At 48.0% G+C, this 17,512-nt stretch overlaps 2 protein-coding genes across 4 annotated transcripts in view; one reads left to right on the top strand and one right to left on the bottom strand.

Annotated features, from left to right (window-relative positions):
• Positions 1–12,484, top strand: part of TRIP10 (thyroid hormone receptor interactor 10) — a 105,352-nt gene extending 92,868 nt beyond the window's left edge. For both annotated transcript variants that reach the window (XM_055003223.1, XM_055003222.1), the window contains 5 exons: positions 1,600–1,709; positions 2,436–2,568; positions 5,100–5,224; positions 10,042–10,172; positions 11,357–12,484. In XM_055003223.1, coding sequence (XP_054859198.1) covers positions 1,600–1,709; positions 2,436–2,568; positions 5,100–5,224; positions 10,042–10,172; positions 11,357–11,505 — 648 coding nt within the window. In that variant the 3' untranslated portion in view covers positions 11,506–12,484. The remainder of the gene's footprint in view (positions 1–1,599; positions 1,710–2,435; positions 2,569–5,099; positions 5,225–10,041; positions 10,173–11,356) is intronic.
• SH2D3A (SH2 domain containing 3A) overlaps positions 12,481–17,512 on the bottom strand; it is a 40,770-nt gene continuing 35,738 nt past the window's right edge. For both annotated transcript variants that reach the window (XM_055003220.1, XM_055003221.1), the window contains exon 10: positions 12,481–13,969. In XM_055003220.1, coding sequence (XP_054859195.1) covers positions 13,818–13,969 — 152 coding nt within the window. In that variant the 3' untranslated portion in view covers positions 12,481–13,817. The remainder of the gene's footprint in view (positions 13,970–17,512) is intronic.

Here is a 17,512-nt window from a genome sequence, read left to right as displayed (position 1 = left end):
TGATTCGGAAATACCGAAGCAAAGCTTTCTGAAAGCTTTAGAGTGTTTCAGAAAGCTTCAGGCAGCAGCCACAGCACTTTTGTAATGTTTGTAAGTTGCCTAAGATCAGAACAGCTTTGGCTTTCTTGTCTGACCATCTAAAGATGGGGGAGGGCATCCTCTTGACCCTCCTCTCTGTCCCCATCCTGGCAACTCTTATATATGTTGGGAGGCGCAGAGGAGGGGGATTCCGACCTTTGCTGTAGGTCAGGAATTCTGCAGTTAAAATTAACAGCATGAAGGCCACTGAAGGTCAAACTGCGCATGGAGCTCTGGTCCAGCCAGGTGAATGTTTTCCCCTACACAAAGTAGACACAGAAATCTGTAGTCTAGAGCAGACTATCCCAATGGGGTGTTTAACTGTAGGCCAGGGAGTCGGTGGTTAGGGAAAAGATACAGTTCCTGTCCTCCATATTCCTGATGAGGATTATGGAAATAATGTACATGAAGAGTTCTGAATACTAAAGTGCCAGTTGTGCTGTTGGCGTAATATTTCTGTTGGTTTCCCAGGTTGGTGATGCGGAATAATGCAAAGTTGCCGGGGGTGGGGGAGGGGCTGAGAAAATCAGGTTGCAAGCTTGATGGGGAATGTTGGGTCCCCATCTGGCCATTCTTGCCTGTGCTGTGGCTGTGTGCCTTGACCACATCGCCCTGATGGGCGGAGCAGCTTCAGGTAGCATTTAGTCTTGTTTAATCCTAAGCAGGAAGGAACATGGTAGCAGTCTAAAAGGCAGTGCATACACTCGTCCAAAAGTGGTAGAACGGACGCAACCACCATAAGTTGCTTGTGGGGGGGGGGGACGTGGGCATGGGAGGTCCCTTTTGTTCTGTTCCATTGTTATTTCACAGTTCTATTATATCTTGGTTTCTGTTTCCATTGTCTTGCAACAAGAAAGTAGATTTTTCAGAAAGCAAATGATGACATTCGTGCGCTAAAAAAAAACCCTTTATTCTTTTCAAAATGTCAATACCATTGGGTGATAGTGGAGGAATAAATGATGAGCGTTCTTCTCCTCCGTCAGAGCATTGTAAGCTCCTAGGGGCTTGAGCAGGCCATTGTCTTGATCTGCTTTTGGCTTTGGAACCCCCTCCCCAAACTTAAACGACTCTGATCTACGTTTAATATTCTGAGGGAGTGAGCATGCTCAGTCCTCATCAGGCAGTTACGTGAGCGGGGGTTTTTTTTTGCATTTCTGGAGAGCTTCCCAATTATGCGGAAACCCCAGCCTCCTCTGTGGGAGGGCCTGTTTTCATAATAGTTAACTGTGAAGTTTGGTATTAAACCAGGGTGCTATAAGCTCTTAAGGGCTTGATCGGGCCAATTTCTACACACACCCTCCCTCAACTCAGAGCTAACCAGTGCCCTTGAAGTTGTAACTGAGAGAGCCTTTTGGAATGAGCATTCCTTCTCGGAGGATAATTGGCTTCTGGAAAAGCTGAAATTTATTTTCCGGTTCTCAGTGAAGTTGGTGAAGTGGTGAAGGGTCATTGGACTAAGGCCGTGAGCTGGCTGGGCAGGAGGCAGAAGAGGCTGACCGGTGTGTCTTTCTTTGCCGCCAGATTGTGATCACGGAAGACTTCAGCCACCTGCCTCCAGAACAGAGGAGGAAAAAGTTGCAGCAGAAGATAGAAGAAAGAAACCGGGAACTGCAGAAGGAGCTGGATCAGAGGTCAGAGACTCTTGTCTTTGGTTGAACTTCCAAGGAAGAGACCTTAAATGCGCTAAATTGACGTGGCGTTGCTTTTTAAACAGTTTTCAAAATGTGGGTCGTTTAAAATCCACAGTTAACACCTGATGGGAAGGGACTTGTCCTTGCTTTGTTGACAAGTTAAGCCAGTATGCAACAGCACAACACTTCACAAGCCTCTCTCCTGCCTGTCTTATTGTACTAACGTATAGCTCTCTTGTGTGTCTTGGCCAGCAAATGGAGAAAGATCCCATTCAGCCTTTTCCACTTTGAGAACTCATGTAGTTTGGCTGGGTGAAATGAAAAAAGAAAAAAAGATGGCAGTTTGTTAACTGGTAGATGGCATGAATCAAGAGATGCGCTTTTCACCCGGTACAAAAGTGTGTGCTGTTTCTCTGCAACTGTGTTATAAATGTTTAGTTGTAACAAGCCTTTTCATAGACAAGTGAAGATCCCTCCTGTATGTTTCCCAGCTTGAGGGAGGGGGGAGGGGGCAGATGACACAAACTAGAAGAGATACTAGTCAACAAAGCATGCCTCCTTATTAAGGGTTAGATCTCATGAGTATGCATTCACTCCAAATACCCAGGTTGTGCATGCCTGTTTTCTTTCTTCTTCCTGGAATGTACAAAGTCTTGTCTGAGTAACCAGCTCTCTCTCTCTCTCTCTCTCTCCCCCTCCCTCCCCCCCCGACCTTCCTTCTTTCAGGGATGCCTTAAATAAGATGAAGGATGTTTATCAGAAGACCCCTCAGATGGGAGATCCCAATAGTCTCGAGCCAAAGATCTCGGAGACCCTGGGCAACATTGAGAGACTGCACCTAGAAATCCAGAAGTATGAAGTAAGGAAGTGGGAGAGTCCATCTGCCTTGCTCTGTCCAGATGTCCCTTTCCTTACCGCTGCCTGGTCACCAGGGCTTTTTTTCAGCAGGAACGCGGTGGAACAGAGTTCCGGAACCTCTTGAAAATGGTCACATGGCCGGTGGCCCCGCCCCCTGATCTCCAGACAGAGGGGAGTTGAGATTGCCCTTGGAGGGCAATCTCAACTCCCCTCTGTCTGGAGATCAGGGGGCGGGGCCACCAGCCATGTGACCATTTTCTCCGAGGGCAACCCACTGAGTTCCACCACCTCTTTCTCCAGAAAAAAAGCCCTGCTGGTCACCAAATAACACTTGCCCAGGAACGGCTGGCAGAGGGCTCCATCTCAACTGAAGGGCACCCTCGTGTTAGTCGCTGCTCCTTACTGAGAAGAGACTGGTTGATGACAGTCCTTTCAAAATGCTTCATATCCATTTGGTATAACAGGTGTCTCGTATGCTGTCATTGGTTGCCTGCTCCTTTTATGATCTTTGTAGTTCTCCTTTTGCGTGTATGGTAGGTCAGCCAGGGTGGATTCTCCAGTCAGGAGATCCAAGCATTCCTTGGATCTCCTGGAATTACAACTGATCTCCAGACAACAGAGATCAGCTCCCTTGGAGGAGGGTGGATTCTGTTACTTCATACCCCACTGAGGTCTCTCCCCTCCCCAAGCTGCACCCCCAGTTCTTCAGGAATTTCCCAACTCAAAGTCAGCAACCCAACTTCCTGAACCCTCACTGCTGTCTGCTGGGTCAAAGCCAAGCCCTGGCTATTGCCAGGAGAGAAATGGGTGGGGACAACACAATACCTAATAGGGAAATTTTTTTCATAGTACTCTGCTGCCAATTTTAAATTTCCCGTCTACCACTTACCCAAATATAATCCAAGACACCAATCACAGTGATATAGAGAAACATGAGTTTTATTATTTCCAGATAAAGCTCAGATGCATATTCTGTCTCTAGCTCACATGCATAAAGAACAGTTACATCAGAGAATCTTACATACCTTAGCACTAATTGTTTACAGAATAAAAGATCGAAAAGGTCAATACAAACGTCTCCTGAATTACATTTTTCCAGAATACATGGCACAAGACAAGCTTGAGTGACAGGTCAGTCATACAAACGTTTCAGAAGCCGGAGCCATGCTTTTGTTATGGGTTCAAGATACTTCTGGGAAGCAGCTCTTCCAAGGCTGAAATCCTAGTTAGGGAATGAAAACAAAAAGATGTTTACAGTTGCTGGAAACTTTCTCACTTACTATGAGTTCAAGCTGACCCTGTAGCTTAATCTCAACAGTGAGGGGGAAAAACTTTTGTCATCAAGGCAAGTTTTAAAAGAGGAAACCCTAAAAAATATCCCTTAACAATAGCACCAGCCAGCATGAACACCACCATATTGCAGTTGGGGTGCCGATCTTGAGACAATGGTAACTTATCTTGAGAGTTCATGATTGGGCAGCTTCAGAGGATAGCAAGGGGAGGTATTTGTCAGGGGTCGTTTCTCCATCCATTCTTCCTTCTCACCAAGGGCTAGAGGCAACACGAGGAAGTTCTCTATTGGCACATCCCACCTCTGTCCACTGACCTCCCAAATTCCTGGAAGCAGCAGTTGGGAAAAGTTAAAAACAGTTTCCTGGCGGGTTGTGCTCTGTGTTTGTTTGGAGGAAGCGAGGACCACTTGGGCTTTGTGCCTTGGGCAGCACTGTGTCTTTGATTGGCCCTGAGTGTTATGTGATGAAGCTTGGTAAAGAGGAGGCTGGACTTGGTGCGGATCGCCCTGTCACAGCAGAACAGCTTGGACACGCGAACGTCTGCGTTGATTCTCTCAGTGGACGTTGTGTGCAGCAGGTGGGCCAAGCCATAAGCACAGGGTCTGAGAGCCAAAACAGACGAGACGCCACACGCGTGGAGGACACGCGTCCGTTTCCCACAAGGTTCCACAGGAAGTGTAGTGAGAAAGAACCTCTGCCAGGGAGAAGAGGGAGAGAATCCCTCTTCTCCCTGGCAGAGGTTCTTTTTCTAGGCATCTTGCCTCGTCCGCTCAACTCTCTCTCGCCGCCACTAGCTCCCCTTGCTCCAATAAAAGCACTCCACAGCCAGAAGGATCTGAGCACACTGGTGCTGGCAAGAGGGAGTCCATTGTGCCAGAGGCCGTCGGAGCTGACAGCGGTGATCAGTTCTTTGTTCCTCTTGCTGCGGCCAGTGTGCTCAGCTCCCTCTGGCTGCCAAGTGCATTTAGGGGAATAAGGGGGGCATGCTGACAGCAGCGAGAGGGAGCCGAGCGGACTAGACGAGACGCCTAGAGAAAGAACCTCTTCTCCCAGGCAGAGGTTCTTTCTCACTACACTTCCTGTGGAACCTTGTGGGAAACTGACACGTGTCCGGCGTCTCGTCTGTTTTGGCTCTGAGTTTCTTGTTTGTTTTAGCTGATACTGGAGGGTGTGTGTGTGCATGTTTCCGTATGCGTGCGCAGTGAAACCCTAACCCACGTCCATCTCCTGGATCCACCAGGCTTGGCTGGCAGACGCAGAAGGCCGGATGCTGAATAACCGCCCCGACACGGTCACACGGTGTAACCGCCACCTGGATCCTGCCAGCACCCTGAACAACAACAACTGTTCTCACGAGAAGGACAGGTGAGAGCAGATTTGGGGGTGGAGGGGCAGCTGCTGAGGGTCTCTTCTGGCAGCTCTGGGGGACTTTGTGCATTCCGATTGTGAGGGCGGGGGGCTTGGAAACACCTGAGACTCTCAACAGAGGCTTTTTGGCTTAGTTGCTCACTAGCTTCTTGGTCCCAGCTTACGGGCAGCTGTGTGGGTGGGTGAAAAGACCTGACACCTGCCATGGGCTGCTGCTAGGTACTTTGAGTCCATCATCGATATGGGAGCTGGGTCTGTCTCTGCCAGTGACTTCAGGAGTATGCGTTGAATTCTCTGACTCAGCCCCGCGTGGTCACGTCTGATGGCAGACTCAGTTTTGGTTTCCAGAAACAGAGAGAGAGACACAGCCACAGTTCGGGCGTTAGTTGCTTGTCAGTGTGTATTTGCGCCATTCCCCCAGTGTGGGAGGAGGGGACCTTTCTGGGAAAGTCTGCAGGAAGCCCTGCCTGCATCTGCACCCATTCCTGTATGCCACGTACAACGCGGCCATAGATCCAGGGGCGTTAGCCGTGTTAGTCTGCAGTTGCAAAATAGCAGAGTCCAGTAGCACCTTTAAGAGCAACCCACTTTATTGTAGCATAAGCTTTTGAGAACCACAGCTCTCTTAGCATCTGACGAAGAGAGCTGTGGTTCTCGAAAGCATATGCTACAATAAAGTTGGTTGGACTTAAAGGTGCTACTGGACTCTTTATATGTACAACATGGTTTTCCTTTTCAAGAGAAGATAGTAGCTAAATCCTCCTCCGTGCTGGAGCTCGGTTCCTCTCCCTTTCCTCTTTTTCCTTGCAGAAGAAGAGGCACCAGATATAGTAGTAAATTAGGGGAAAGTATTTTACCAAGTTTGCTGTAATGGTTATGAGCGCGGGACTCTAATCTGGAGAGCCGGGTTTGGTTCCCCACTCCTCCACTTGAAGCCAGCTGGGTGACCTTGGGCTAGTCACAGCTCTCTGGAGCGCTCTCAGCCCCACCCACCTTTGTTGTGAGGATAATGACAGCATGCTTTGTAAACTGTTCTGAGTGAACATTAAGTTGTCCTGAAGGGCAGCATATAAATCAAATGTTATTACTATAATAAGTGCATCTCTGATCTCTGATATTATCTCTGATCCTTACAAAACCCTGCAAGCTAAGGCCTATATTTCAGATTGGGGAGGGGGTGGGGTTCTGAATACATGCCAGTCTCTGGCCATTTAGTAAATTCGTGGCAAAGGTATGAGATTTGGGCTGGTTGCTGCATGCTCCCCCTTGCTTGTTATTCGAGCAGGAATACCCAGGTATGAAACTCATGAGTGATGCAATAACTGCAGATTGTGAGGCTAATGCTAACATGCAGGCATTGCTCATACTTGGCATGCTATGTGTGTGATGTGCCATCAAGTCACTCCGACCCGTGGCGTCTCAATGAAAGACCTCCAAAATGTCATTAACAGCCTTGCTCAGATCCTGCAAACTGGAGGACGTGGTTTCCTTTATTGAGTCCTGCCATCTTGTTTTAGGTCTTCCTCTTTTCATAGAATCATAGAGTTGGAAGGGGCCATATAGACCATCTAGTCCAACCCCCTGCCCAGTGCAGGATCAGCCTAAAGCATCCCTGACAAAGATTCATCCAGCCTCTTCTTGAAAACTGCCAGTGAGGGGGAGCTCACCACCTCCCCAGGCAGCTGATTCCACCTTTGAACTACTCTGACCGTGAAAAAGTTTTTCCTAATATCCTTTGTGCATGTAGTTTTAGCCCATTGCTTCGCGTCCTACCCTCTGCTGCCAACTGGAACAGCTCCCTGCCCTCCTCCAAATGACAGCCTTTCAAATATTTAAAGAGAGTAATCATGTCCCTTACTACCTTCCACTTTTCTTAGCATTATTGACTTTTCCAGAGAGAAAAGTGTTATATTCACACCTAAATACACAAAAAACAAACCCTGAAAAGATTTCTCAGGACTTAGTTGTGAATGTTTGAAGTAAAAAACAAAAGAGAGCCTCATGGAACCTTAAAGTCTAACAGATTTATTGTCATGTAAGCATTTGTGGGCCCTGACCCTGGATGACCCAGGTGAGCCCTGCTTGGTCCTTCGATGGGAGACCACTCAAGGAAGTCCAGGTTTGCTACGCAGAAGCAGACAACGACAAACCACGGCTGTTTTCACATAGCTAAAACCTCCAGAAAATAGCACAAAACTCACAGCACGATGGCGTCTTCATAGCACGATTTCCCGTTTAATGGCGTGATTTCTGACATCATTGTGCCATTAAATGGGAAATCATGCTATGAGGACGCCGCCGTGCCACAAGTTTTGCATGATTTTCCGGCAGCCTTAATAGGCATGTGAAAACGGCCCACCTCTGTTAGTCTTTTCCCATGAAAACCCCATGAGGGAGTTACCATAAGTCAGCTGCAACTTGAAGGCACTTTCCACCATTTGTGGATAAAGAGTCCATGTGCTTCCACTAGATGGCTGAAGTGTTTGTTCATGCAAAATCTGAAAACCAAATAACAAGGGATACCACCGAACCTGCTGAAATGTAAAAAGGCAGTTTAGCAATTGTATAGTGGCTGAAGTCTTTACAGTACCCTCAATTACTTCAACAATGAAAAACAATCATGTGAAACACTTTAACAGGTTAGTAGAACTGTATTAACAACTTTAGGCAAACAAAATGTAGCAGAGATCACAACTCAATATACACAATTTAAATGCAAGTAAGTTACTAGTCCTTACAGAACATATAGTTCAATGAGTACTTGTTGTTTTCTTGTTAGTTCTTCCAGATGTGTGAGAACGGTTCTACTCCAACTTCAAACTCAGCAGCTTCATTCATATTCCACTGTAATGATGCAATAAACTGTTGATTTATTCCAACCTCATTTAGGATGTGTGATTTTTCACAACTGATTGAAGACAGAGTAGGGGAGAGCCTCTTGATAGCCTAACGGCCGTGTGCCAGCATTCTCTTCCCGTTTCGTATTGGTCACTTTTTCAAAGGCATAACATTATACAATCATATGTGGCCATTTCTCATCCAGTTACCATGTGTTGTTTTCGATGGACATTACCAGTACATTACTCTGTCTTCAATCAGTTGTGAAAAATCACACATCCTAAAAGTACCATATGCTTAACAGAACAGGCAGATGCCCATATGATAAAATTGAAACCATTGAACATATGAGTATAGAGCGTCCCATATTTAATGAGCTGAGGGCTAGCTTAATCATCCCTCTAATTAAAAATATGGAACCACCTAATATGAGAGCACAGGTGACGTGGTTATTATCGGAGACAAATGATTCCGTTACTCTTTTGGTGGTAAAATATATGGGGGCAATAATTAAACACCGGTGAAATGACATTAAGTAAGGTTCTTTCCATTTTAATTTCTACGTAAGGCCGTGTGAGCAGTGACAGGACAGACAGACCACATATGCACATAACGTGAGTGCAGAAGGGCTAAAAATTGTGAGCCGTAGAGCTGCTATGAAATGCAAAGCATAGACATAGGTTTGTCCCACTCTTAATATAGAGCCTAAATGTACATACAGTGAGAAGAGTGACCAATTCACAAGCACCTTCCCACCTAGAAGCTTTGCTCTGGTTTGGCATCCAACCTGGAGCCAAGAAGGGGGCATTATGGGATGCATCTATATGACATCATCACCTAATTGTCCACTTTCCATCCTCCCCCCGCCCTGCCCCCGGTTTGATACAATCTTTTTGAAAAGGTCAAAGTACCTATACAGGCTGTGCAGTTTGGAGGGTCTCGCTCACATTTGGTGCTATTTCCCTTGACTCAGCCTGACAGCTGCAATCCCCCACCACCCCAGTACTACTGGAGGGCTTTTTAAAAACAGTAATTGCTAGATCACTATAGCACAATAACTCTATTACTCTAGATTTCCATGATCTGCTAGTTCTGAATTCCCAGCTTTCATTTAAAAAAACAACACAGGCCCTTCTCATTGTGGAGATACAAAGCGGTCTGGAGACTTTAAAAAATGAAAGCTGGAAATTCAGCAGAGATAGCTACACAGAGAGTCATTGCTTGTGTAGAAGCAGTCCGTATGTGGCTAGATTTGGTCACGGCATTGGCCTGTTGGAGGGGGGAAGGGCAGAACAGTATATTTTCCTAAAAACCTGTCCAATTTGGTTTTCATAGCAAGGGTGTGTGTGTTTTAATTGGCTACATCACACTGAGTGTTATGCTGTGTTATCATTTCTGGGTCTTGGCACAGGTGTCTCAGTCTCCAGGGCTTGACAGTTCCCAGGTGCCTGGTCACGAGGGAGCCTAGCAATTTCATCATGGCACCAAGCTGCTTTTTTTTTCTTGGTGATAGCAATAATAAGAAAGAACAGTCACATACATAACCCTGAAGGCTGAAATATACGTCTGGTTCCTATAATTTTGGAGTCAAAGAAAATTGATCAAGGCATTGCAGTTCCAAACTGGCGAGGGGCTGTGGCTCAGTGGAAAAATCTCTGCTTTGCGTGCCCAACGTCCCAGGTTCAATTCTCAGCATCTCCAGTTAAAAACAACAAGGCAGCAGATGATGTTTAAGACCTCCGTCTGAGGCCCTGGAGAGCAGCTGCCAGTCTGAGCAGACAATACTGATCGCGATGGACAAAGGGTCCGATTCATGTGCAAAGCAGCCGAGAGGCCACCTCCTGCTACTGCTTTGGTCATCACCAGATCAGTTCCAGGAGAGCTTTGAGATCAGAGGGAAGGATCCTTCTAGGGAAGAGGATAGTTCCTCAGCCTGCTCTTGCCGTCCCCCCAACAGCTGGCCTTTTCTCTTGCAGCCCTGACACCACCCTCTCCGACGAGAGCCAAGACACCCTCAACCAGCCCATCTACACGGAGTTCGACGAGGACTTCGAGGAGGATCCGGCTTCTCCGGTCGGCACGTGTGTGGCCTTATACCAGTTCGAAGGTACCTGCTCAGCGAAATGCCCCAAGTGGTGCAGAGCCAAATCCTGCCTCTTTGGCACTGCCGGCTGGAACGTCACAGAGCTGCTTTGTGACAAATGCAGGATAACATGGCTGAGGAAAAGGGGCATTGCGTTTAGTTCATGTGTGAGGGGAGGCAGGACTGCGTTGTTATGCAAATCGATCGTTTTTTGACCATTTGTACCCCTGCAGCAATTTATGGCTTTTCAGGGGCCCCCACCTTCAGCCTCTTGAAAACTCAGCAGCCCTCTGACTCCTGAAGGTTTAGTTTTCAGGGCCCATCTCCCCCCCCCCCTCTTTATGGACTTTTAAATCTTTCTGGCCTACTTCAACCAGTGGCCCCCCACCCAAGAGCCCATCAGACATGCAAGACCTTAGCAACACCAGCGTTGCAGCATCAGCTGATTCTAACATGCCCCCCCCCCACACACACACACAGCCTGCACTGGGTAGATGGCTGCAGCTATTAAGGTCAGGAACTTGTTTTTGATCAATTCCAACCAAGGAAGCTGAATTCTGCACCTAGCACCACATTCCGCACCTCGCTTGCAGAATCACGGCGTGCTGACTGCTCCGTTCCATCACAGCTTTCACGCTGGAATGGTAGAGACGAGAGCTCAGTGCAGCCTCCTCACTTCTATGGAATTGGTGTCTTGTCACTGTATCCTGGATGGGAGCAGCAAGGGATGTAAACGTTGCTATTAATTAAGATGCAGAGGAGTTAGCTGTGTGAGTCTGTTGCTGCAAAATAGTAGAGAGTCCAGTAGCACCATTAAGACTAATCGACTTCGTTGTAGCATAAACTTTCGAGAACCAGTTCTCTGACAGATGCATCTGACGAAGAGAACTGTGGTTCTCGAAAGCTTATGCAACAATAAAGTCGGTTAGTCTTAAAAGTGCTACTGGACCCTATAAATGAAGGCTGTTGCCTGTTGATTTTAATCTGGTCTGGGCTACCTCTTTGTTGAGCTCTGAAGAAACGGGGGGGGGGGGGGGTTCCTGGCTTTCTCCTTTCCTCTGGCCACAGCTGTTGCTAGACTGAGTTTCTTGTATCATCAGGTCGGTCTTCTGGCCCTCCTTTGCTTATCTTTATTTATAGCTTGTCTTTCTTATTGAGACTTTTAAGGCAGATTACAGAGCTTTCATTTTCTTCCCCCTCCCTTCTAGGTTCCAGCGAGGGTACCATCTCCATGCTGGAGGGTGAAGAACTCAGCCTGATGGAGGAGGACAAGGGGGACGGGTGGACCCGCGTGCGGCGAAGCAAAGGGGACGAAGGCTACGTCCCTACCTCCTACCTGCGCATCAGCCTCAACTGAACGGGGGAGGAGTTAGTGGCATCCTAGACGCTGCAGCTTGACATTTGCAAACCAGCGTCGGGGCAGGAGGAGGTGTGCCGTATTTCAGCTGACTTGATGCCTGCTGCGGGTGGGAAATGTGAGAGAAGGAACGACCTGCCAAATTACTACCACTGGGAGTAGAGCGTGAGATAATTGTCTTCCTCAAGCAAGGGGGGGGGCGGGGAAGAGAACATTGTGGATTTAGCACAGAAGTGGGAGACTTGCTTCATTCTGCTATGCCCCCCACTAGTAATTCTTTCCCTGTACACGCTGTTGATGTGAGCATAGCCACGCTATCGCCCCGGAGTACAGCTGTCCGGCCAGAATGGTGGGAGAGCACCGTCCACTTTCTCCTTGGTCCTGAGAAACGGTTGTGCATAAAGGGATGCTACTCCTTTGCTAACTCTCGAGTGGGGGAATCGACCAGGGCCAGCGAGTCCAGACTGCTGCGCAGGGCTTCCACTCTCCCCAGGACAGAGGACCTCCCTGCTTGGTGCTGCATTCAACATACTCTGTCCCTACCAAGAGGGTGTCTTTGTGGGAGACTGGGCCTCACGCCCCTGCTACTGCTGCTACGCCTGCCTTCGGCTCTGCCTTGGGGCCTGGCCTCTGTGTGTGTGCACGTGTGTCTACAGAAAGAGAAGAAGGGCTGCATGTGTGGAAGGTGGGTCAGATGCCCTTGGTACCTACCTGAGGCGTGAGAGCCTTAATGCCAAGACTGGCTCCAAAACCAACGTCCAGATTCTCTCTTCTCGAAATGCACTTTATTTGGCCTGGATCCGATATACCTGGCCCACTCAGCCATTTGGAAGTGCCTGCTTTCCCAAGTTCCTTTCCTTGTGGCCTTTGCTGTCAGGGAAGCCTGACATGCTGCCCCCCCCCCAAATTTGTCTCTCTCATATCTCCTGTGTATTTTGTGTGGTCTCTTTAAAAGAAAATACTAATGTATTAGTCTTTTTATACAGTGACCAATTTATTTTACAACTCGGTTTAGCTTATTGGCTGACATCATCTGTGTGTGTCTTTAGTTCCCCCCCCCCTCCCCAAAGCCTGGAAGGGGGAGTGAGGTGCTGAGCCGCCCTCTCTCAAAATGTAGAATGTATTTGTGGGCCAGCCTGGTGCCTTTTTACACATAAAAGCAGATAAAATTAGATTATTGGTGCCTGTGCAACTGGGAGGGTGTGATTGTGTTTTGCTAGTCTCCCCAGCCTGTTTATTTTTCCATTTGTAAAAATGCTTGGTATCCTTAGGTGGAGCCGCGTGGATACTTGAGGGCTATTGCTTACCTCTGCTTTCTCACCCCTCCTTCCAAATGCACAGGCTGAGATAATGGGGGGGGGGGCGCTCCAGTCTACTGCAGGAGTTGAACAGCCCTCCATCCTCAAGTCCAGCCCCAGCTGCTTCCTTTTGTTCTGAACTTCCCCACGCAAATGGTTTTGCTTTCTGCATGCTTCTCTCTTCCCCCCGCCCCGTCAATTAGAAAATGCTGCTGCAGTTACAGCGAATGATTGCCAAGGGAGCAGAGGGCACGTTCTCATCTTTGGGAGAGTTCAGGCAGGAAGCCCAAAACAACAGTCTCTGCTTCTCCCTTCGTTAATGCCGCCTGTTATAGAAGAAGAGGGAAGGGTCCTCAGATGCCTTGAACAATAAGGTTGGAGAGAAGAGGCCTGCATATTCCCCCACCAATTGCTATTCTGCTAGAGCTTCGGCCTGCTAGGCAGAACCAGTTTGGTTTAGTGGTTAAGACCGGCAGGAATCTAATCTGGAGAGCCAGGTTGGATTCTCCACTCCTCCACTTGAAGCCAGCTGGGTGACCTTGGATAAGTTAAAGCTCTCTCAGAGCTCTCTCAGCCCCACCCACCTCGCAGGGCAATTGTCGTGAGGATAATAATAACACACTTCGTAAACCGCTCTGAGTGGGTGTTAAGTTGTCCTGAACGGTGATATAGAAATTGAATGTTGTTATTATTATCCCTGTAGGATCTTGCAAGACTTTACAGGAGAGAGGGGAAGAGAATTTGCTTGCTCATACAAAGCTAGGTTAACATTCCCTACGGTGGAAGCAGAGAAAGGTGAGCTCTTGGAAGGAATGTTTGTTCAGCTGATGAATTTCCCAACTCCAGCGTCTGCTGTCCATCCGGGCTCCGAGGCCCACCACAGCTGTCAGATGCAGCGGCACAGTTCGGATCCACCGAAGCAAATCACAGTGATTTCTTCCTGGGCTTTTCACAGATCTAACAAGCTTGCATTCAGGGTGGGAGAGGGACAGACTGATACTGTCCCTGCCTTGTTCACTCTAGTTTCTGGGAAAGAACAGTCAGAATCCTGTCGAATTTCCTATAGCGCTCAGTCCTCTCGGCTTCTGCGCCTTTGCTGCCCCAGAGTAACAGAAGTGCAAACTCGGTTTGAAAGGCTTCCAGAAGTTCAGGGGAGGCTTGGAACCCTGGAAATGGAAAAAAAGACATTAGCAGAGAAGCATGAGGGGAGATCAGAGTGCGCGGTATGCAACGGCAGCGCTTGCTCGGGTGACCATGGTACGGGAATGCACACAGTCACGGGGAGGGCTGTGAGTTTCACGATGGGGGAAGGGAAGCAGATCAAGAACTAGGGGTGTGTGATCAGATACTGCGAACCCAATAAAATACCAGTTATTTGCAAGACCAGACCAACAATATCCAATGCTGTGAAAGACTGTGAGAACCAGTTTGGTACAGTGGTTAAGAGCAGCAGGATTCTAATCTGGAAAGCCAGGTTGCGTCCCCGCTCCTCTGCTTGAAGCCAGCTGGGTGACCTTGGGTCAGTCACAGCTGTCTCAGAGCTCTCTCAGCCCCTTTGTAAACTGCTCTGAGCGGGCATTAAGTTGTCCTGAAGGGCGATATATAAATTTATTATTATGCCCCCTTCTATGATTCCTGACATTCCACTCCAAGTAATACTGGAATCAGGATTCGAGCTGAGGCAGAACTTTTCTGTGGAGCTTGAACCCTTTAAATGTTAAAGGATACACTGAAAATTATTATTATTATTAATAATAATACTGTCATTTATAGTCACTGAGTCTCAAGGCAGATTACACAGTATGAGATTAGTACAGCCAATATCAAGGACGTTTCCATAAACAATGCCGTAGGGTAAATAGATCAAGATGGGTAGCCATGTTAGTCTGTCTATAGCAGTGGAAAAGAGCAAGAGTCCAGTAGCACCTATAAGACTAATGAAATTGGTGGCAGGGTGTGAGCTTTTGTGAGCCCCAGATCACTTCTTCAGAGGAAGTGAAGAACCTCATTTCTTCTGAAGTGAGCTGAGGTTCAAGTTTACAAAGACGTAGCATTAGCAAGAACCCAATGCAGAGTTGCAGGTACGGTGAAAGCAATTCTAGGACCGACATTAGACAACAGGAAGCTCAGAGGAGCACATATTTGAAACAACAGATAGTACATAAGACAACGAAGTGGTGAAGTCTATGGCCCCTAACTCATTAGTGAAGCATCTGAGACCCCCTCCCTACAATACAGCCTATCTGTGTAAAAAAATCCTTCTTGAATAATTTGGTTTTGCGTTGTTTGCGGAAAGCCAGGAGAGTGGGGGGTCTCTTGACCTCCTCAGGCAGGCCGTTCCTCAGGGTAGGGGCCACCACAGAGAAAGCCCGTGTATGGGCTGCTGTTGATTTCGCTCATGTGCAGGGGGGCACCTGCAGGAGAAGGTGCCCCCCCCACCAGAGAGCATGACTAAGGAGAAAGGACGTTGCCATGGCCCCCAGCTTGGCTTAGGTAAATTGGCCCTTTAAAGGCCCTGTATCTATAGACCTGCCCAACCATCCACTGATACAGGGGGCTTTTAAGTTTAAAAGCACTTCAATTAACACAATCGCTTCCTTTTTTAGCTCAGGAAGGCATTTCATTATTTTTTTTAACTTCATTTCTCCTCTGTCTTCAGTAGGAACCCAAAGTGACTCCTCCTCTCCCCTCCGCTTTATCCTCACAACACCCCTGTGAGGTAGTTTAGACTGAAAGTATGCGATTGGCTCAAGGTCACCCTTGCTGAGAGGAAAAGAGACCTGGAGGGCCTTGTGGGGCAGCACAATGAGTGTGTGTTGACTCTGTGTGTCACAGCAGTGAAAAAGGCTGCGACACACAGTAAAAAAATTGAAAACAAAATGGCCGATATGATAGCCCTGTATAAATCTCGACTGCAGCCTCATTTGATATACTATGTGCAGTTCTGGTCACCATATCTCAAAAAGGACATTGCAGAGCTGGAAAAAGTACACAAGAGGAAAACCAAAATGATTAGGGGGTAGGAGCACCAATGAGGAAAAGCTAAAGAGTCTAGGGCTTTTCAATTTAGAAAAGAGATGAATATGGGGGATGTGAGAGAGATTTATAAAATTATGAATGGGGTAGGGGGGTGGATAGAGATTTTTCTCCCTCTTCCAAAAACACTAGGGCATCCAACGAAGTTGATTGACAGTAGATTCAGGACAGATAAAAACAAATACTTCTTTTTACACAACAAATGCTTAAAATGTGGAATTCGCTGCCAGAGGACGTAGCGATGGCCACACAGACAAATTTAAAAGTTCAAAAGACAGATTTATGGAGGACCCTCAGTGTTACTAACTATCGGCTTTTTTTCAGGGGGAACGCGGGGGAACGGAGCTCCGGCACCTCTTGAAAATGGTCACATGGCTGGTGGCCCCGCCCCCTGATCTCCAGACAGAGGGGAGTTTAGATTGCCCTCCACACCAGTGCGGAGAGCAATCTCAACTCCCCTCTGTCTGGAGATCAGGGGGCGGGGCCACCAGCCATGTGACCATTTTCTCCGAGGGCAACCCACTGAGTTCCACCCCCTCTTTTCCCAGAAAAAAGCCCTGCTAACTATGGTAACTAACTTCCACATTCAGAGGAAGTAAAGCTTCTGAAACCCGGTGCCAGGAGACAACTTCAGGGGCAGGCCTCGGCCTCTGTGCCCAGTTGTTGATGCTGGAACAGATGGACCACTTGTCTAATACAGCAGAGTTCTTATATATACCCAGCAAGCTTCCACGGCGGAGTGAGGATTCGAACTTGGGGCTCCAAAATCCTAGTCCGACACGAGGTGGTGTAGTGGTGAATAATCTAAGGATTATCAATTTAATAGTATTGTTCCGATATTTATTAAGCTGGAAAATTTCCCCCCAACCCAGCTTTTCAGAACAATACCAGCCACCACCAGTGTTTACTGCGAACGATTATCATGTCCCTCCTGACTCTGTGATACTGATCGTTTTTGGAGTTTGCACTCTTACGCAGAACCTAACAAAAATGTGGCGTTAGCAGTGCTGGTTTTAAAAGGATGCCCCCCCCCATCCCGAAGCACGCTACCCTTCCATGCCCCAATGGGGGATTTTCTTCCACACAGGTTCCCTGATGGATCTTCCTGCTACATCGCTCACAAGAAAAGGAATGCCAAACAGGCCGCAGCTTGAAACACGACTGTTGTATAAATGTGCAATCCTGACCCTGCAGCCAAACAGCTTACGATGGTATCCCAAGCATGCAAACCACAGACAGGAGCTGCGGGGAAAGGAGCCAGGCCAGCGCTCCACACTCCAACCAGAGCCCTTGCAGCTTACTTAGCACAAACTGCTGCAGACGTCCAAAGGGCAACACAGCTGGCTGGCTCACAGCAGAAAGCCTGAGGTGAGGCTAGCTCATAGGCAGATGGAAGCCCCTGGCTCCCTCAAACGGAAGGGAGGCCCTTGCAGAAGCTGCACGCGTCTGCCTTCGCCTTTTGGCGCATGTCTGCCTTTGCCTCCCGCCCCCTGCAGATTCCCTCTCATGCTTGTGAGCTCAGCCGGGACAGAAGTTCCACTCGCTTTCCAGCTTTCAAATGCTGGTCACAAAATGTAATTACAAGCATGTTTTGGAGCACACGGGGGGGGGTGGGGGGGGAGTGTTCATGGAAACAGGAAGGGACACAGTCCAGGGAGGGTGCTCCCTGTGGC

This window comes from Eublepharis macularius, chromosome 19 (assembly GCF_028583425.1).
Source record: "Eublepharis macularius isolate TG4126 chromosome 19, MPM_Emac_v1.0, whole genome shotgun sequence".
NCBI classification, from domain to species: domain Eukaryota; kingdom Metazoa; phylum Chordata; class Lepidosauria; order Squamata; family Eublepharidae; genus Eublepharis; species Eublepharis macularius.
This window is presented reverse-complemented; position numbering and strand designations above follow the sequence as displayed.